This window comes from Dipteris shenzhenensis, chromosome 4, assembly GCF_047967505.1.
Source record: "Dipteris shenzhenensis isolate YYH24624 ecotype China chromosome 4, Dip_SZ_1.0, whole genome shotgun sequence".
NCBI lineage: Eukaryota > Viridiplantae > Streptophyta > Polypodiopsida > Gleicheniales > Dipteridaceae > Dipteris > Dipteris shenzhenensis.
This window is the reverse complement of record NC_141599.1, coordinates 58,348,405-58,369,732: the sequence shown is the minus strand read 5'-3', so window position 1 is coordinate 58,369,732 and position 21,328 is coordinate 58,348,405. Positions and strand designations below refer to the sequence as shown.

Here is a 21,328-nt window from a genome sequence, read left to right as displayed (position 1 = left end):
GTCCTCACCATGAGCCTACACCTCGTATCCTGGAATGTGAACGGGTTTCACTCTTCTGGCACCCGTGGTCCCAGGAAGCTCATTTTGAGACAGGAACTTCAGCCAGCAGTGATAGGACGTGTGGATGTACTTCTACTTCAGGAACACAAGCTTTCGGCGGCTCACTCCCGTAGATGTGGGAAGATCCTCACTGGTCGCTCTCACACTTATTGGGAGCCCTCGATCAGCGCACTGGGGAGGAGTGGTGGTGTCTGTACTTCCGTGGGAGAGCAGCTAGCCCAGGGAGTTTTCGATCATGGTACGTTGATTCCAGGTCGTGCCCTTTGGGTAGGCCTGGAATTAGAGGGCTCCAGAGTTGGAATCCTCAACATTTATGCCCCCACAGATCTCCGTTGTAGAGCCACCTTTTGGAGGACACTTACAGGGATTCTCCCAGACATGGATTCCTGGATTGTTGGAGGTGACTTCAACAATTTGGAGACCTTGGAAGACCAGCAGGGCAGAGGACCGGAGTTTACAGGTATGGCTCAGGCAGAGCAGTCCGCTTGGGACTCTTTTATCTTTGCGACAGGAGGAAGGGACTGTTGGCGAGACCCGTCCTTTCGGCGTTGGCACGGGAGCTTGGACTTCTCGTGGGGTTTCCGCAGGGAAGGAGGCAGACTCCTGGAGAGGCTGGATAGATTCTATGTTAGTGATTGGGCCATCAGCAGAGGCGGTCAGGCCGGTATAGTTCCAGGGACGACACTCTCCGACCATGCGCCGGTGCTCTTATCATTAGATTCGGCCGCTCAGACCCTTCCCCCCCGCTCATGTCGGATTCCCGATTCCATTTTCTCGAGGGAGGACGTGCGCAGCAGTATTTGCGATCTTTGGGACAGAGTCTGGGATGAGTGCGAGGACTTGGTTGAGTCGGTGGCGCAGGCGTTGCAGGAGTCCAGCCAGATCTGCCAGCTCGCAGCCCTACAGGTTCGACAGGAGTGGTGGGGTAGAGAGAGAGCCCTTCGGAGAGACCTCGCCTCCATTCAGCGGCTCCAGCAGGCATCCCCGGGCTCGGAGGAGCTTCGGATCCAGGCCCTTCGAGCCAGAGCCCTTCTTGAGGAGACACTCCAGCGCCGCTCAGAGTTTTCCTATCACGCCTCTCTCTCCTTCTAGGCTCGGAAGGGTGACCGGATGTGCAGGGAGTTCTTCAGGACACATGGCCAGAGAGCTGCAGGTGATCAGCTTCGGAGCCTCAGGACAGCGTTGGGACACATTGTCACGGATCCGGGAGAGGTCTTGGGATTGGCCACCGACTTCTACAAAACCCTTTTTCAGCAGGAGCCACTTGCTCCTCGCACTCGTCGTGCCCGCGAGGAGGTGTGGAGACACACTCCTTCCTTGGTCCAGCCTAGCATGCAGGCGACGCTGTTGGCACCGTTTACCACGGATGAGATGCTAGAGGCCTTGATGGCCATCGATGGACAGAAATGCCCAAGTGAGGATGGGCTCTCCCGGGCATTCTTCACTTCCTTCTGGGACCAGATCCATCAACCCCTCTTAGCAGCTTTTCAGAGGATTTTCAGCAGCGGTTATATGCCAGAGAGCCTCTCCTCGGGATTGATTTGCCTCATCCTGAAGGGAGGAGATAGACAGGAGATCCGTCAGTGGCGCCCGATCACTCTCCTTACCACTGCCTACAAAATCCTAGCCAAGATGATCAGCGCCAGAGTTCGGCCTCTACTTCCAGACATCATTCACGACACTCAGACAGGCTTTGTTCAGGATCGCAGTATCCTGGACAATGTCTTCACCTTTTCAGAGGCGGCAGAGTGGGCTCAGCACAGCGGATCACACCTTGCCATCCTACTTCTCGACTTTGAGAAGGCCTACGATCGGGTGGACTGGTCCTTTCTGCAGGGGACTCTGGAGCGGCTAGGTTTCCCAGCAGGTTGGATTCAGGGCATTTCAGCTTTGTACAGGACAGCCTCTAGCAGAGTCATCATTGGAGGCAGGATGGGAGAGCGTTTTAGCTTGGAGAGATCAGTGCGTCAGGGATGCCCCCTTGCCCCTTACCTGTTTCTCTTCTTCGCCGAGGCTATGACTTACTATCTCCGAGCGAGGTCTACAGGGATCAGGGGTGTTCGCCTCCCCCTCCGGGAGGACACGGAGCTCTTGGACTCGGAGTACGCGGATGACACAGCCCTGTATGTCCAAGACGATGAGTTGATGTTGGAGAGGGTGAGGTTGGCCCTGGAGGTCTTCTGTTCGGCTGCTGGTGCGAAAATCAACTGGAACAAATCAGTTGGTTTCCTCACAGACCCCGGGGCGCGTTCTTAGTGGGGGAGGTTTTTGGGTTTCAGGTGGATCCCGCGGGGACAGACAGCCATATACTTGGGTTTTCAGGTCGGCCTGGACATCACGCCAGCTCAACAGTTTCTCTCGGTGCTAGATTCCATCCGACGGAAGCTGGCTTTCTGGAGCACTGCTAAGCTTTCCCTTGCAGGTCGTGCCTTGGTAGTCAACCAAGTCCTCCTTGCCACGGCTTGGTATGTGGCTTCCTGTTGGTGTTTCTCGAGATCCAGTGTGGCACAGCTTAGGAGGCTGGTTCGGAACTTCCTTTGGTCCGGGGAGGATGGCCTCAGAGATACCAGAGCCAGGGTTGCTTGGCAGACAGTTATTCTTCCGCAGGCTGAGGGAGGCCTGGGAGTCATCGACCCAGAGCTGCAGAGTCAGGCCTTGCTAGGCAAGTTAGTCATCCGCGGTTTGACCCCGGGGGGGCAGACGTGGAAGATGCTACTTCAGCAGGGGGTCGGTTCTTGTGTCCCGCGACGAGGTGGAGAGTGGCTCCCGTCCCTCAGGTGGATCTTCACTTCCGCCCCACTTACTCAGCCCCGTTCCCCACTCGTTCGTAGCCTCCTCATGGTTTGGAGGCGGCTCCGCCTCAGTCTCATTCAGTCCCCTCCCCGCTGTCAGGAGGAGATTGATCGCCAGCCGCTTATCTGGAACGATCAGGTCAGAGATACCGAGGGCCTTCAGTTGGGGGAGAGATCACACATCAGGTGGGATGGTTGGATGAGGGGGCCAGCCCGGTCCCTTCGAGTTTGGAGGGACACGTACAGATATTTGGAGACGGCTGATCTCGCAGACGCCGCTGGAGGTGTTCGTGGAGCCCAGGCGAGACGCACGGAGATCGACGGCGCGATCCCAGCTGATTGGTTGGTTCCACCGGAGCCTCAGATCCTCATGCCTGGTGACGACCGTTGGCTGGGACAGTTCACCCCCCGTGGCATCCCACTGGTGGTCGCAGGACGTATGGTCGACTCCTCTATTTCTTTCTTCGCGGTTATGGGGGATGGACGACTCAGGAGAGAGGATGCACTCATCGACCCCCTTCTCCCATGGCAGAGGGTTCGGATCGTAGGCCTTTTGGGGAAGGTCTGGCGTACCGACCCTAGCATTGAGCAAGATCAGCTGCAGCTTTGGCGACTCTGGCTCTGGGAGGGGCGGGCCTTGTCAGAGCTTGAGTGGGACCCAAGAGAGTGGAGCTGGCCAGAGGTCGTGACTGGACAGGGGCCGACATCCTTCTTCGCCTACAGCACAACTTTGGGCAGGCGAGTTCTTGGGAGGATGCAGAGTCGCCCCCCCACCCAACGGCCCAGCTAGTATGCACAGGGTATTTCCAGATTCTTTTTGCAGGCCTTCTGGAAGGCCTTGTGGGAGAGCTGGCGGCCGCGGAAGATCTCCTACTTCCTGTGGCTTCTCGCCCACAAAGGTCTTCCGGTGGGGAGCTGGTTGAGACAGATAGGCCAGGACGGACGCTGTCAGATCTGCCATGTGGTTGAGGAGTCACCAAAGCACTGCCTGTGGAGCTGCACTCGCGCCCAGGAAGTGTGGAGGTGGACTTTCAGGATTCTCACTCGCGCAGCACCAGAGCTAGGCTTGATCACGTGGGGCGCGTTCTGTTGGTGCAGCACCGCACCTGGTCTACATCACTTATTCGAGGCATGCCAGCAGGACCCCACTTTCCTTATCACGCAGGGTACATGGGGGCTGCTCGACGGTATCCCGCAGCACCTAGCAGAGGCGGATACAGGAGTTCAGGAGAGGCAGCCAGTCTGGGAGATTATCAGCAGCATAGCAGGGTGGCACATTTGGACCTCGCGGTGCGCGCAGATCTTCGGTGGCACCTCCTTATCGACTGCCCAGGTCATGACTGATATTTGGTGCGAGATTATTCATACCCTCAGAGGCTAGTGGGACCAGATTCAGGGAGATTCCCGGTCCGGTCAAGAGAAGCGGAGACGCTTCCTTCGGGCTTGGAACACTCAGGGCCTCTTCTTCGAGCAGACCTCGCAGGGCCTTCGGTGGTGCTACTCACCACCCCGATGGCTGTTTATTCACACTCGCCTTATCCCGATGTGAGAGAGTGATTCATTGTGTCACCTTTTAGGGCTGTGTCCGATTTGTGAACGCAGGCCGTCAGCTACAAGCTGACCTTTTTGTATCTTGTTCTCGAAGTAGTATAATTAGCACTGTTTTTTCGGCAAAAAAAACTATATTTGAATTCAGGGACTGTTAATCAGCAGGTGCAAATGATGACATTGCTTTTGTTGACTAGGCTTTTGGAAGAAATTTGAAAGTACACTGGTATGTTAGTTTAGTTTCTTAATTTGCCAACCAAAGGCTCAGGTGTTATGGTTTGTCCTTGTTTTACCGGTTGGGTACTGTGGTCTGAGGCATTGTTCTACTGGTCTCAACTTCTTTTCTAACTAGTCTCGATTCTGTTTTGCAATTCTTTGTGCAATTCTCTCTGTCTTAAAGCATGTGCACTCAAAATGATAATTGTTAATGAGACATAGATTTGAGATTTGTAGATATTACTGATATTGTATCTTTTGTATTTATCTCTGGACTTGTGCTTATTTTTTTTAAACCTGTGAAAGAAAACTTTAACTAGTCTGCAATATATGGATGTCCTTTGAAAATAGGAATTGATCACGTACAATACCCTTGGGGTCGCTGAAGCGATGCCTTTTCTTCTTGTGACAGTACTGGAACGATAGACTGCTAAGAGCCAGAGCATTGGGTTTGAATACCATACAAACCTATGTTGCTTGGAATATGCATGAACCACGGCAAGGGGAATTTCATTTTGAAGGCATGGCAGATTTAGAATCATTTTTGAAGCTTGCTCAAGAGCTAGACTTGCTGGTTATGCTCCGGATTGGTCCCTACATCTGTGCAGGTTGTTTACACTTCTCCCTCATTTCTTCTTACAAATATTTGGATGGCCACAGTCTTCGTTATATTGATAATAGTATGATGTAGTGTTACCCTTAGGGGTGTCTGCCTTGGGATGGGAAATTAGGGAGTTAGACAATTGTTATTAGTTAGTGGGGTCAGAATGTCTATCTAGTTCTGGTTAAAACAGCTAGGACAATTAGGGCTGCTCGCTAGTTTCTGAGTGAACTAGTGCACAATTAGTAGGCGACCACTGGGCTTAGGGGTGGCATAGTACCTCTGGCAGCTTCTAGTACAGGGATGTAGTGAAACATTGGTGTGTCTCCTATTCTTGCTTCCACCCCTGCTTGTATTGGGCGTACAACAATGTATCAGAGCAGTGAGTGAGGACCTTGGGAAGTGGGTCAGTTGCATGAAGCGGTGATTTGGAGTGTCTGCTGTGGGAGTACCTGCATCGAGCTGCGGGTGTATCTGAGTTACAGTGTCGGCAGAGTGCATTGCCAACAGGGTTGTAGTGATTTTTTGGGACGTTGCATCAATTTGTTGTTTGATGCATGCAGTAGCACGTTTGACAAAATATGCGTCGGCAAACGAAGTTGAGCGGTGCCGTGTGAGCATAGACTGTGATTTCTGTGACCCCTCGCGTGTGAAGACTGAATAGGTTTGGATGCGTATCTGTGTGCTGATGGGTATTAAGTGTGAATTGCCACAAGCTGCTGTATGTGTGCCCACGGAGGTTGTGCTCAGCCTGTGCAATCACTTTGCTTGATAACCAGTTTCATCTGCCTATGCAGTTTACTGCATTGGATGACGAGCTGCATGCTTGGGCTGGGATTGTATGTAACTGTTGCTACAAGCGGCAGCTCATATGTTGTTGAGTGTGGGCATTGTATCTGTCTGAGCGTGCATTGCATTTGTCTCTGAAATTGCACTTCTTGTGAGCATTTGTCACTTGCACATTGTACACTATAGGGTGACAAACTGTTGAAACAATAGCAGTCTGCTAATTGAGACTTGTTGGCAAGCATATTGCTGTGCAACTCGTGGTTATGGTTTGAGCAGTGACTTAATGTTGTGAGCATTTTGAAGCCTATTGAATTCAATATTCTAGGTATGGCTCTAGCTACTTTAAATATGGTTTTCAAAGGCTTGTAGATTTGAGACATATAATCTGCTTTTTTGTTAGCATATAGATTTGTGGGGTTATGTGAAGTATTTCAAGGTAAATTCAGTTCTCTCGTTTATCATAATTCGTTTGGTGAGCTTGTAAACTTTGTCCGAGGTTGAACTATATGGTCTATATTGGGAAGCTCCCTATTTTGGGCTTTTTGTTGGGGGAAAATATGCCATTTATTTCGACAGGTAAAGTTCATAAAATCTTGTAGACTGAAGCTGTCTTTCTTTGCAGTAAGTTTTCTCAAGCTGATTTGCAGCCATACTGACACAACTCCAAGAACTCCTTGACTCAAGAAAAAAGAACTAAAAAGAGGAGAACAAAAGAGCCCTATAAACAGGGAAAAATACAGAAATGCGAAAAGGATTATGGACAGCATAATAAAAGAGCAGATAAAAAACTTGCAACCCTCAGTGAAGGTAAATGAGAGAAAAAAGAAAAGAAAATGCAGCAACGCAAACCTAAACCAACAGATACATGCAGGGAGGCCCTCATGCGCAGTAGACAGCAAACACAAACAGGAAATGCCAAAAACGACCAAAACAAGAAAAACAGCATCGAACAGAGGCTAGAGACCCATGGGAACTAGCACTGAAAAACGTGGAAAGGCAAGACGAAACCCGGAGGGCTGACACAAAATTATGCAGAAGGGCAGCATGCTGTCGATGCATGAAGACAAACTACGCAGCCCTGCCCACCAAAGCTTGTGCAGCTTTACATTGCACTTCTGCTCTGCTACACAAAGCCTTATGAGCATGTGAAACCCGGATTTTATTTGTCCTTGATGTGGACCTTCCGCTCTCTGAAAACAGCACATTTCTCCTTTTGCTTCATGCCTTTGTTTTGTACTTGAGCTATGTTTTGGCCGAATTTACTATTCATGATAGTTGGGGTGTGCTTTAACATTTCCTTTCTCCTAAGGGCTACATGGCGGCTCTCAGTGGTGTGGAAACGGTAAACTAAAGTTGCCCCATATCCTTGCCCTGTAACCACAAACCATGCTACATCCGGTTTTTGTTTTTTTCAGTCTCTTGGCTTTCAAGTTGACGTTTATTGCAACGAAGGTTTATTTCAACATTGAATAGAAGGATCTTTTCAAGGAAAAAAGGAGCTTGTGTAGGCATGGTTTTGTAAATGCATCCGGCATACTTGATCTTGGCCTCATCATCTTTTGGGTAGAAGGTAAAGTAGTCCTTGAGTGATGTAAGCAACTCCTCCAACGCATTTGGAGATTCAGTCTCCCTTTGGACTAGTTACTTCTAGTTGGTCGTTTACCTCTCTGCTGAAATATTGCTTAGAATTAGATGCATTAGCTCTTTGGACAGTCAATTAATCATTGAGAGACAAAAGTGCATGATCCTCTTTTTGTGGATCCAAATATGTTTGGTATGGTGTGGGTAACACATCATCAATGTTCGTGATGAGGTGGTCTGAATACTAGATCTCTTGCATAAGCATCAGTCAAATGATTTGGCATGGGAGTGAGTGTTGGGATTGCCATGGTCACCTTCCCACATGTGAGCCCCCAAATGAGGGGGACATGTAGACCAGCAGGAAAGGTTAGATGTCACGTGGGCAGAGAGAGAGGCTGCCACGGGCGCAGATCTGAGATGGAGTGCAGGGCTTCCACATGGGCAGCATGCAGGCTGCCATATGGGTAGCATGGACAGCAAGAAAATGCTACTGTTAGAGGGCTGTACGCAGGCTGTACAGATGCTGTGCAACAGACTGTCAGAGTAGGACCGGTTAGTACATTTTCAGCCTAGAAAGGCATATTTCCTGTATCGTTTGGGAATTTCTATAGTGGATGATGGGGCGGGTGATCCAGGCTCCACTGTTTCTTTTCCTCAGGCCAGGAGACAGTTTTGTTTGGGTTTGCATCACAGGTCTATTTGACGCATTCTCACTATTATGCTGCAACCTTTTCAGCTATCCAGACACTAGGCTGCTTCATACAAGAGGTACGATCAGAATTGTGTTTCTCGGGAGTTGTTTTCAGCCATCACTCGTCTATACAAGGCATCGTTCAGCTTTTACACAGCCCGGATTGTTGTTGGCTGCCATTGCCTAGCCCAAGAAGGTTCCTATGATCTTGAATCAGCCTCTACAGACTATCACCCAGCTTGTGAAAGCTTGGGATTGCTGGATTTCTTCATCATACATCTTCCTCGAGCCCTTGGGTGTTCCGGAAAGCCCCTGCATTGTGTGGGTTTATTGCGAAAAGGGGGTTCTTCTCAGGAAAATAAATTACTAGTGCGATTAAGGTGTGAAGTACTATGTTGACGCGATGGACCGAGGGCTGAGGCTGTAGCAATTAAGATCTTTTGAGACCTATGACTACCTTGATTGGCGTGAATAGATGGTATTGAAGGGACGAGTTCTTTTTGCTTGTGACAGTCATCTTATGCAATAGTACTTTGGAGCATTGGTCATGCTGAAGGCCTTATCTAAAGCACCCGATGGAGAAAGAGGCTAACAGATTTGAGTCTCAACAAGTGAATTTTCCAAGGCTGCTGTGCATCTATTCAGGAAATTTGGCTATCCTGTACGCACTGCAAGGCTGTCTTGTAGAGCTTTTTCTCAAAAGCAATGAAGACTTGACTGCTACGTTAATTATGACAATCTTGTGTTGCAGGAGGTTGTGCTCCGATTGAGTTAGAAGTTGATTTTCAATCAGTCGCTCTACAGGTGATGAGCGTGAAGGATGCATTGAATTAAAGGCTTTGGGTTGTAGTTTTGGAGTTTTGTTATGTTAGATTACAGCTTTACAGTTTTGGAGTTTTGGACACTTTTGAATATTTAGATTATGCCTGTATAGCAGGGGTTTTGGGATTTGGTTTATGCGACTCTAAGTAAAGTTTTTACAGCTTAACAGTTTTAAAGTCTTGGACACTTTTGAATACTTAGATTATGCCTGTATAGCAGGGGTTTTGGGATTTGGTTTATGCGACTGTAAGTAACAGTTTTGGACGGTATGTAGTATTCAAGACATGAAATGAGACGCATGGATCAGTCTTCTTTTCATGCCTCCAAAAGTATCAAGATCGAGGGCATTTTGGTACTCGTGATTGACCTGCCAGTATCCACTATTCCTAAGCTGTACCTCACAAGATCAATAAAAATTTTGCAGATGCTTCATTGAAGAACTGCTGAATTTAGAACATACCTTAGGATTTCATTAAAATCCAATGAATGCTCTTTTAGTCCAAGAGCTTTTTGGGTTTGGGGATGGGACGAGAACACCAAAATGTGGACTTGTATTGAGAATGCGAGGGTTATATATCTCATAAGAATAACCAAAGTGGCATAGGATACTAACCCTATGGGGGAGAACCTTCTAGCTAAGTTGTGTTCACACCACACTAGTCATTATCTAAGATTCATCCTTTAGTGGCTGTTTTAACATACAATTGAATAAATCACCAAAAGGAAATAAGCTTATAGCTTTGTGGAAAGCTTCAAACTTTTCTCTCGATAGTGCCTTGGTGAATAGATCAGCAACATTGTCGTGTCTAGAGCAGCAGGTCAACATGATCTCCCTTGCACGAAGCCTCTCTCTCACGTAATGATAGTGAATCTGAGTGTGCTTGGTACGGGCATGAAAAATTGGATTCCGCTCCACATCCATAGAACTTTGACTGTCAGTGAGAATGGTATTGAGTATCTGCTAACATTCATGAACACCTCTAAGTAACCCCCTCAGCCATACACAATATAGTGTCGTCGTTCTGGCCTGTACTAATCCTCACAGGTAGAGGTAGCAATACTGGGTCATCTCTTATTCAACCTAGATATGCATGAATTGCCAAGGAAAAACACTTCCCACTGGTCATAATAACCTGCCCAGTCTGAATCAGTGAAAGCACATAATTGTGACCTGGCCCCCTTGGGTAAAACAATCGAAGATTCTGTAGGCAATGGAAGATACGCCCCAATGATTAACACTGGGATTGTGCATAAACTTGCTAGATTGGGCAACAACAAACTTAATATGTGGTCTAGTTTCACACAAATAGACAAGACACCCAACTGCCTGGCTGTACATACCCCATATCATAGGGTTTTTCCTGCATTGTTAATGATTCGGTTCCACTGGAGTAGAAATGCTTTGCAATTTTGAAAACCAACCTTATGCAGGAGCTTTTGTATATACTTACACTAAAGCAACTGTATGCCTTCATCTGCCTGCACAAACTCTATGCACAAGTAATAGTGCAAAAGACCTGGATCTGACATGTCAAATGTCTACTGTAAATCAGCTTTGAAAGCTGAGATGCCATCCTGATTATTCCAAGACAGAAGCATTTCATCCCCATACCGAATGAGCACAAGTAGAGCACCTCATGATCCTCTTTAACATAGATTGTACTCTCAGTTGGACTGTTTTTTAATTTCTAGCTGACCAGGTAGGCATGTATCTTCTCATACCAAGCTCTGGGAGGCTGTTTGAGACCATAAATTGCTTTTCTTAGCTTACACTCCTGGTTTCTTGACCAGAGACAACAAAACCAATGGATTGATTCACTCAAATTTTTCCCTGCAAAATCCCATTTAAGAAGGCTGTTTTTAAACCAACTGATGCACATTCCATCCCTGATGGGTGCTAGTGCAACCACACATCTGATAGTTGATAGTCTAGAAGTAGGAGCAAAAGTCTCTTCACAACCTATCCGATTTGGTGAGCATAGTGTTTACCACAAGTCTGGCCTTGTATTTGTCCGTGGTATTACCCATCATACTTTCTAGTCACTTTGTATATGCACGTAATGCGTATGGCTTCTTACCTTATGGCAGATCCACTACATCCCATTTGCCTTTTTTATGAATTGCATTAATCTCCCGTTGCATGGGTTCCTGCCAATGTTCGTCTGCTTGAGCTTCTTCAAATGAAACTGGCTCATCCGCATCATCGAGAGTGCTCATGCAGGCCACATCTGCATGCTCTCTAGCATCCCTTGCACAAGCCCGTGTCCTAATGGGTAGAGGAGCTGAGAGGTTACTTTCTTGGCACTTGCAAAGTATGGATCTGCCAACGCGGAACTATTCCAGATTGTTCCATGGCTGCTCTCTCTTCCCATACTGCTTCCTTACTCTATGGTCTGCAATGGCCTGATTTTTCTGCCTCAACATGCTATCCATTAGGCATTACACTTTGCTCATCTTTATGGAGATCTGTGCCCAATGGAAGTAGACCTTCAAACATATCTTGTGAGTTATTTGTATTTTCTACTGAATTCAGGAAGTGGATGAGGTAGATTCTCTGCAATAATAACATCTTTGCTGTCAAAGGTTTTTTGCTTGCATGGATCAAAGAGATGGTATCCCTTACTGCCACTGTTGTAACCCACAAATTATCATCTATTTGCCTCTCATGTGTGAAGTCCTGAGGTAGTCAAGCTTAGGCTTTAGATCATACGAGGCCTCAGTTGGAGTGATGGTCTTGAAAGCGTTTGTAGGGAACCTGTTGAGAATGTGTTCTACGCACATGAGGGCCTCAAGACAAAACTTGTGAGGCGCTTCTTGCCATCTCCATCAAGGTCCTGTTCTTCCTTTCAGCAACACCATTCATCCGTGGTTTGTATGGCATAGTACAGATGCTTTATCCTCCTTTCTTCCAAGTGTGCTTTGAATGCATCTGAGATGGCACCAGAAGACCAACCCAAAACAGCTTTCATTACCACATGGGGTGTGTATGTGTGCACTGTGATGTGGTTCGGGTTGCGAAACACCTCATCCACATTTCAAAGAGCAATGCAGGAGATCTTCGGGCCATACATGACAGAGTTCATGCAAATCTTCCTTGATGACCTAAGTGTGCTCAAAAAATGGCTGAGTCACTTGGAACACCTACGGTTGTGTTTCAAATGCTGCTAGGAAGTTTCCTTTAGTTTCAATCCAATGAAATGCGCATTCACAGTTCGTAGTTTCCGCTTGTTGCTGGGACATCTCATCAGTGCTAAGGGCCTCGTTTCAGACTTCGCTTTCAATGGGTAAGCAAATATGGAGAAATCATCTATGAAGGTTACAAAATCTAGATACTTTCCCAAAGGTGACATCCTCATGGGATCGGAAGTAATAAGAGCTATTTCACTCACGCCTTTAAAGTGGATAGGCATATTTTTTGGCATAGGTGATGTGTTTACAGCTGAAGCATCCCTCAAAGACATGAACAAATCCCTCCTGGACGTGTTGTTGTCTTGAAGCTCCACTGTCAAAGTACCATGTGACCTGATTTTCATTCACCTTCAGAGAAGTACTCTCGTGATGCATCATAATTGCAAACCAAAAAAGCCCACTCATTCTGCACAAAGCTTGCTGCTTCATTAGCTTTATTTGAAGCAACAGTCGAGAAATCTTTGTTCTTCCTTCAACAACAAGCCGACTACTCCTCAATGTAGAGGGGTTGTGCATTACCCTCAAAGACAAAGTAAGAGAAGTGTGAAAATTTAGGTGGGAATCACAATGTAGTAGAAATCAGTTTCTTTTGAGGAATGACTTCATCAACATTTAGTACTATTCTCGAAGGTAGTGGATCTTTGTAAGATGATCAGCCATGCGATCACCTTCATGCATCTCCAAATTGTCAAGCTCCTTCTTGAGAAAAGTAAGTCTTGCCTCATTCTTGGCCTATTAATACAAAAGCAGACAACCATGTACAATGAATGGGCTGTGGGTGGGGTGTACAGTTGAGGCAGTAGATTTGTATGGCCACCATACAGACGGCACCAGCTGTCGTGTATGACTGAGGCGGCAGTTGGTACAATGACTTCATACGGCAATAGATCTGTATGGAAATTTGCGGCTGTACAGGGTATATTGTCCCAACCCAGGCTCAGGCGGAAGCTCAAGTAACAGAGTTGACTCACATTGTGCTAGACAGTGGCTCAAGCGACGGAGCTTTCTTGTGTCGAAGCAGTCAACGCGTCTACTGTATTCTCTAAGAGGAGCGCAACGCGTCTAGTCTATTCTCTAAGAGGGGCAGTGCTCTGATACCAAATGTTGGGTTTGGAGATGAGAGGAGAACGCCGAACATAGAGTTCTGTATATCATGTGAATAACAAAAATGAGGATTATATCCTCTACATAGGAGACTAACCCTAATACTAACCCAAGGCGAAAAAGCCTCCTAACTAGAGGGCAAAAAGGGTGCGTTCACACCACACGAATAATCTACCATAGCTAGGTCGACAATTTAATGTAATCATCTTACTTTGAGTCTTCTAGAACACAGGTTATGGGTTATAAAACGCAGCTTCTAATATCTGCTTCATAGCTGCTCAGTCATCCATTCTATTAAGTCTCTATATGTAATTGTTAGGCGATTAAAGTTGTTTATAATAGGGGGGGGGACTCACTTCAAGAGTCTTGCACTGCTTTTGAATGTACTTGTTGTAGTTCTCGTTTAGCAAAGCAAAGCAAAAGTAAGAACAATATAACTTATTCGAGTTAACCGAAGTCAACTTTCTTTGACTGTAGTCAATCTAATAAAGACTCCACTTTATTTATTGGGAGAAATACCAATTGGTGACATCACGTCGGCTTCTAATCAATTGTCCTCACTGAAAAGCTTCTTGATACAGCTATAAAACTTGAGGATACTTCAAGAAGATCTCCTCTCTTGGCATCAATTGCTTAATAGTTCTAGTACTTGGCAAGATGCCTACGGGTAAACTTGCCTCTGGTTGCTTTTCTTCTCTTTGCAGTACATAGTCTGTTCTAGTTGGAGGATCTCCTCCATCTCTTCCACCTTAGGTGGCTTTTGGAATCTGGTAACTTATGATCATTGGACTTCGATAGATATTGTATCATTCTCTGCTTCTTTTGGCCACTGGCCTTCCAAAGCACTGGGCAGCCATACACCCTTCTTTCCTTAGCACCTGCTTTCCTTGTGGAGAATCTGGCGTTTTGTGCTCTTCAAGAGCACTGGGTAGCCATGAGACCTTCTTTTCTTGGCTTTTTCTTGGCAAATCTATGCCTTGTTTCTTGTGGAGTTGGTTGCATCTTCTTTGCCTTTTAGAAGCCTTGACTCTTGCCATTTATCCTAGTGGGAGAAAAGTATCCAAAGCAGTCATAAGACTTTAAAGATAGAAATCCATCAGTGTTTCCATGTTTTGCCTTAACGTTTTCCTTGCAGTTAACCTTAAGAGTCTAGTAGTACAATTGGCTGCGTCTTCTAAGGGCTCTGTATCTCCCCTCCGCTTCTTGCACTGCAACTTCCCAAATAAGACAAAGAAAGCACTTGGCCCATAATCAATTGTACTAATATTGGAGCACATTAGGCTCTAAAGTCTTCTCATTGATGAGTAGTGTCTTCTTGAAACAAATTTCAAGAAAACAATCCACTATTCTTTTTGCATTTCCGTACAAGGGTTAGAACTTCAAATAAACATAAGGCAAACTTTACTAACATTAAAGAGATAGTAGGGCTTAGTCGTTTGTAAAAACTATTTCTTGGATCCTTTCTTTGTCTTCTTTCCTTGCGAGACTCTTCAAGTCATCTCAAATGGAGTGATTTGCAGGTTGACACTTTTCCAAGTATTATGAACCTCCTCTTGGAATTTCTTTGGAAAGATCTTTCTTTGAAGAGTTTCTTAAATTTCCATTCACTGATTAAGTCGCCAAACACTTACCCTTCCTGTTAGGTGTTGACTTACTGCTTCCGAAACTTCTCCTCCCCAAAGAGTATAATACTGATGGATGAACTCTAAAGTTGTGTCACTCTGGCCACATTAATCCATGAGAGACCATTTTATTTTATAAATAGGTCCCAATAAAGGAAAACTGTAGGTTGATAAAATCCTGACTTGGCCAATGATGACCATATAAAGGTATTGTCATGTAAAGAACTAGTTCTTGAGCATATCATGCTCCATAAGAAACAATGAAACTGAAAATCATAATAGAAAATCCTCTGAAATGAGATAACTGGAAACATATAACTGTGCCATAATGGAATGAAAGCACATTCATGACTTTCGACTAGGCTAACTTAGAACATACTACCCTCAAGTGGGGTCTGCCCTTAGATCTCAAGGGTACTTGTTTCCCTTTGTATAAGAACTCTTCAAGCTATGCTTGAATTATATAAATTCATTTCTTTGGAATTAATTGAGAGACCAAGCTTTGCACTTAATAATATCATAGATCATACAAGGTCCAACTATGTATTTCTCAATATTCATGAAAGATATCCATTCTTCTTTGCAATGGCGAAATCGTAAGTCCATATTCTTAACAAAACAAATATAATTAGAATTCTCTAGAGCTGAAATAATATAGCTATGTGAAAACTGATTTTGAAACTTGACGAACACACCCTTTCATTGAGGTGGCCTTCCCTCGAACTATACTCCGTTTCTGAAACAATCAGGGAGACACCACACTTCTCTTCCTTAGCACATCCATGCTTACTCTGCGATTACGTCTTGCAATTCATAATAGACATATGATCTTGCCGATCACAAAAATTAATCCCTTAGCTCCATATGTCTTTGGCAGTATCTTTACTGTGTCCAATGCTTGGGCTTTGTTCCATCAAGGAATCTTCCAAAATCCATGGAAGTATAACTTTGATAAGTAATCAACCCAAGTGTGTATTACTCTTGTGTCCTTGAAATAAACAAGGAAAACAACAAGCTTTTAGAGACAAAAAAAACAACTACCAAATCAAATATACTGGCAATCCCTTTTTAATAAGGAGTTTCGACATGTATCTGATCCTTTGATCACGCTTGTAATCTTTGTGATCCTTGGGTTTGTGATTCCTATAAATTCGTCATCAAGATCATCATCTGGCTCTACAAGACCTCTCTGCCTGGGTTGTCTGGTGGCCGAGCTTCTACGTTCAGAAGTCATGATGTGCTTGGGAGATCAAGCCCAAGCTATTTCGTAGCTAGATTGATCAAAAAAATACTGGATCGTTGAGAAGAAAACCACCAAGACTGAATCAAACTTTAAATGACTCCAAGATGTTGAGCTGAATTTAATTATTTTTGCAGTAAATCAGCAAAACAATTTGATGTTTTGGAACAACCAACTGAGCTGAATCAGATCACTAGGGGCTAGGGCTGTGCTGAACTTGAAATTCACTGTGAAATACGTGGCTGAGTTGTCCACTCCAAGTTTCGCCAAAATTTAGGGACTCCGTGTAGATCGAAACACTTGTGCTTTGTTCACAAATTTGAAACGATTTGGCAAGGCTGAAGAGGTAGATCTAAATTGTGATCAAATTTAGAAGCTCCTTGTCTGGATCTTGGACCGTTGAAAACTTGTCTTCTATGATTCACCGATGTCTCTCCTCAATTGGGTAGTTCTTTGGATCATTGCCCCCAAGGAAAGTGACAAGGCTGAGCTCTGATATTATTGTAATCAGACCAAAAGTCCTAAAACGAATGTGCAATCAGCTTTGAAACCCTAAAACGAATTGGTAATCAGCCTTGAAACCCTAAAACGAAATGTTTTGGTAATCAGCCTTGAAACCCTAAAGACGAATCACTTCCGGTAGAAACGCAGCCTGGATCTTCAATTCGCAAGCAGATAATCACCAACATAGATTTTGAATTTCATAGATAACATCTGATGCCTTCATCAGACGGGGAGGAGCAGCAGGAAATTTCTTTTGGGAAACAAAACAAACTGAGAGAGGGGGGAGAACACACACACTAGGGCCCACAAATAAAGGCTTGACTCCTCAAAGGTCTTTATTGCAATAGGCTTTGTACAACTGGTTCATAAAAGAGCATTAGGCTGAGTATAACTCTTTAATTGAATCTAGGAGCACTAAGGCTCTTCTTTTATAGACTTGGCCTTAGCAAAAAGCTAGATCTTATTTTCTAAAGCTACCTTTACAAAAGCTGAGCTTTACTGCTTTTAGCCCACCTTGGGACAGCTTTTTTAATTTTTTAAGAACCCCGTGGGGCCCTCCTTAGTGGCACCATCTTCTTGGTGCTTTTTGGCCTTGCGGGACCTGCTTTTTTGCACTTGCTCCATCATTTGTGAGCCTTTCTGCACTCTTCCAAGTCCTACACAATCACCAACAATTTAACCCATTAAAGGTTAGCGAAATGCATGCATTGCTAGTTCTTGGACTAATCCTAGTCCCTTGTGGGCATCCCCATAGTTCTCATTTGCCAATGCAAAGCAAAAGTATGAGCAATATAACTTATTCTAGTTAACTAAAGTCAACTTTCTTTGACCATAGTCAATCTAATAAAGACTCCACTTTATTTATTGGGAGAAATACCAATTGGTGACACTTGTGGCTGGTGCAAAGGACCAATACTGAAGCTTTGTCCTCAACTGTTGCCTGCATACATATCTTGCAAAGATTTAGAGCAACCCATGTATCCACACCTATTTTTAAGGGATTGAGGTGTATTGTGGAACATAGAGGCTTGGAAAATATAAAAATATATTTCTATACTTGTCATGATTAGATGTGATTTTGTATTGTCATTGAGTCCCTTTAGAATGTATGAATAGATATGCTGATGAATAAGATCATTTGTATTTGTATTTTTTATTTGTCTTATTGTCTTCGATACTCTTCTTCTTTGGAGTACTATTCATTGCCGCATGCATATAAATCAATGTGTCAATGCATGCTTTCTTCTGCACACTTAGAGTTTATCTGTGTACATGTTGGCTTGTTGGTACTCGTTGATTTGACGTAGAGTGGGACTTTGGTGGCTTTCCTTCTTGGATTCTTGCACACCAGCCACCATTGCGACTGCGGTCTTCAGACTCGGCTTACTTGAATTTGGTAGGTTGCCACCTTTGTCACATGTAAAATTTTGGATTGTGTTAGTGGGGCCTTTGGCTGAACAGGGGATTAGGGGAAGTATTTTTTCTAATAACTTGGTCAAAACTTTGTGTTGTTCTTCTATCACAATTGAGAATCTCCACAGTTTCAGCTTATTAGTGGAATGTATGTACAAGAAGATTTCGTGTGTGCTAATAGAGAGCGTTCTTTCTTGTATAAGGTTGACAAATGGTGGAAAGTCTTACTTCCTAAGATCGCTCCTCTTCTATATGAAAATGGGGGGCCTGTGATCATGGTGCAAGTATTATCCTCATCCACATCCAAGATCTGTTTCCATGGCACTATCGCATTATTTTTTTTGCATTTCAGAAATTAGTCATCAAGAGGTAAAGTGAGGAAAAGGAGACATGCATGAAACCCATCCTCATGGCAGCATCACACGTTTTATGGTTTTCATTTCAGAGTTAAATTAAAGTGAGACTGCTGAACAACCTTGTGGTGTTTGGAATGTTGTCCAGGTTGAAAACGAATTTGGGTCCTATGGTAAGGATGTACACTACCTCAAGCATCTTGTCAAAGAGGCTAGATTTCATCTTGGAGAGAGCATCATCATGTGAGGAAACAATTATCTCAAGTATCGTTGCCTAAGTATTTCTTTTTGACACAAGACCTACAAATGTTTTAATCTTAAATGAAATTGAACTTTTTTGAGGCTTTCTTGATATGTCAGCTTGTGTCATCTTATCTGATACCAATTGTTCCCTTAAAAGGGTACTACATGGTATATTAGTTTTAAAATTGAAGTTTGCATTAGGTATACTGAATCACTAGCCAAATTGTTACTAATAGAACTATATCAATGCTAGAGCCTTGCGTATTTCTTTATAGCTAGACTAAATAGGAAAAATTGTAGACTCTTCCTCTACAATTTACAACTGTGATTTAGTATCAAGATTCACGTAGTTAGAGTACTTGGCTGGTTAGAAAAGTTTAAGAAACGAAAGAAATCGTCATGGAAAATCCATGAGAAGAGCTATGCCACTGTTGAAATGATGGGCATACCTTGTGCATGTTACCTTTGTTTGGAGTATTATGAATTATCACCAAGTACTTTGTGTGGAAAACATATCATATGGACTTCGACTTTTGCACGATGTCCCAAGATAACAGAATGTAAACCATAGTTGTACAAGTCTTTAGGTGCAAGCGTTAGAGGCATGCTAGGTGTGAGCTTGAAAGAAACTTATTTTGAAATTTTAAGGTGCTAGCTTTTGGGAAAAAGTTTTTTTTGGAATTTGAAAAAAAGGAAGAAGGGGAGGAAAAAAATTCACATGACATGTAGAGAAGCATAGGACATACATACATGACTTGCAACATTCCACATAATGAAGAGCTTATACTCACCCCCTTGGTGTACCAAGATATCTTCGATATGGTCTCACTTCCTCGGTCCTTGTGCCGGGGTTGGATTTGGTTGATCTCAAAGGGGGGAGACAGATCAGACATCTGCCAATGGAGACCAATCACCCTCTTGAATAATGAATACAAGATCTTAGCTAGGTTCTTGAGTTTGTGTTTGAGACCTCACCTCTTTGACATCGTTCACGACGCGCAGGTCGGTCTCGTCCGGGAGCGTAGCATCCTGGACAACATCTTTACCTTTTGGGAGGTGGTGGATTGGGCCTGGTAGGAGTCACAGCCCCTACCTATCCTTCCCTTGGATTTTGAGAAGGCATATGATAGGGTGGAGTGGTCTTTCCTGGAGGGCAATATGCGCAGATTGGGCATTTCAGATAGATGCATCATAGGAGTCGCAGTGCTTTATGTAGGGAGCTCTAGCCAACTACTTATTGGTGGCAGCCACACAGGAGATGCCTTTTCTCTTTCCCGCTCGGTAAGACAAGTTGCCCCCTCGTTCCCTTCCTTTTTCTTTTCATAGTTGAGATGTTGGATTATTTTTTACGTTCTCAAGCCACATGCCTAACTGGGATGAGGCTTCCAATCTGGCAGGAGGAGTTGTTGGATTCATAGCTCGCAGATGACACGGCCTTGTATGTGGGGGGATCAAAAACGAGCCTAAAGATGGTCAAGGGAGCCTTGGCTTTTTGTTGTGAGGCCTTTGGGAGCTGGATCAATTGGACCAAATCTATCGGCTTCTTCATAGGTACATAGGAGGTCTGGGACTAGGGGCTGCCTTTGGTTTTTGTTGGATTCTGAGGGGGCAGACAATGAGATACCTAGGTTGCTAGGTGGGCATTGATATTTCAGCAGAGCAGCAGATCTCGCCCCGGTCTTAGAGAGTTTTCAGCGCAAGATCCTGTACTGGAGCTCGGCTAAACTCCCTTAGCAGGCAGAGCTTTAGTGGCTCACCAAGTCCTTACCACGGCCTGGTATATAGCCGCCTGTGTTGGTGCTTTTATAGGGGATGTATGGGGCAGATCAAGTGGTTGGTGCACAACTTCTTATGGGCAGGATCTGACAGCGTGAAGAATACCAAAGCTAGAGTTGCATGGTAGCTACATGCACGAGGAGGCTTGGGCATCATTGATCCAGAGATGTAGAGCATAGCCCTTCTGGGCAAGCTAGTTGTGCGCGGTCTTACACCAGGTGCAGAGCCTTGGAAGCTCCTCCTACCGGGGGCTTCTCAGGAATACTGAACGTAGAGATGGTTAGTGGCAACCATCTTATGGGTGGATCTTCTCAGAGGCCCCTCTCACAGGGAAGGGTTTCCCACTGATGCGGAGCCTTTTTCAAGATTTGGCGCAGAGATTGGCTGAAGGACCCATTCAAGCTTGATCGGAGGAGTTTGAGCGCTAGTCTCTCATCTGGTACTCAAAGATTCGGGATCATAGGATGGTCACATGCTTGGACAGTAGACTCACATAGGTTGGGCGAAGTAGGACAGTGGCCCAACCAGCTCTTTTGAAACATGGAGTAGGCTTCCTACTAAGGCAGAGTTTCGGTTGGGAGCCATCTCTCATCTCGGAGAGGCAGGGCAGTGGTGGATGAGAGAGAGAGACATAGCCAGCCTTAGGTTGTGGTGGGCAACACTTCCGATATTACCAACCTGTAAATATCCAAGTACAAAGTTGACCATTTATTTGATCATAATTGAAGAGTTCTCCATTTAGTTTTAATTATGGTCAAAAAGTTCTTTCAAGTGGTCTAAGATA

The 21,328-nt window shown here is 44.9% G+C and overlaps 1 protein-coding gene across 3 annotated transcripts in view; it reads left to right on the top strand.

Moving 5' to 3' along the window:
* The window catches only part of BGAL17 (beta-galactosidase 17), a 202,222-nt gene that overhangs the window by 25,521 nt on the left and 155,373 nt on the right, over positions 1-21,328 (top strand). For all 3 annotated transcript variants that reach the window (XM_087374194.1, XM_087374193.1, XM_087374192.1), the window contains 4 exons: positions 5,029-5,224; positions 18,067-18,155; positions 18,376-18,456; positions 18,674-18,768. In XM_087374194.1, coding sequence (XP_087230320.1) covers positions 5,029-5,224; positions 18,067-18,155; positions 18,376-18,456; positions 18,674-18,768 — 461 coding nt within the window. The remainder of the gene's footprint in view (positions 1-5,028; positions 5,225-18,066; positions 18,156-18,375; positions 18,457-18,673; positions 18,769-21,328) is intronic.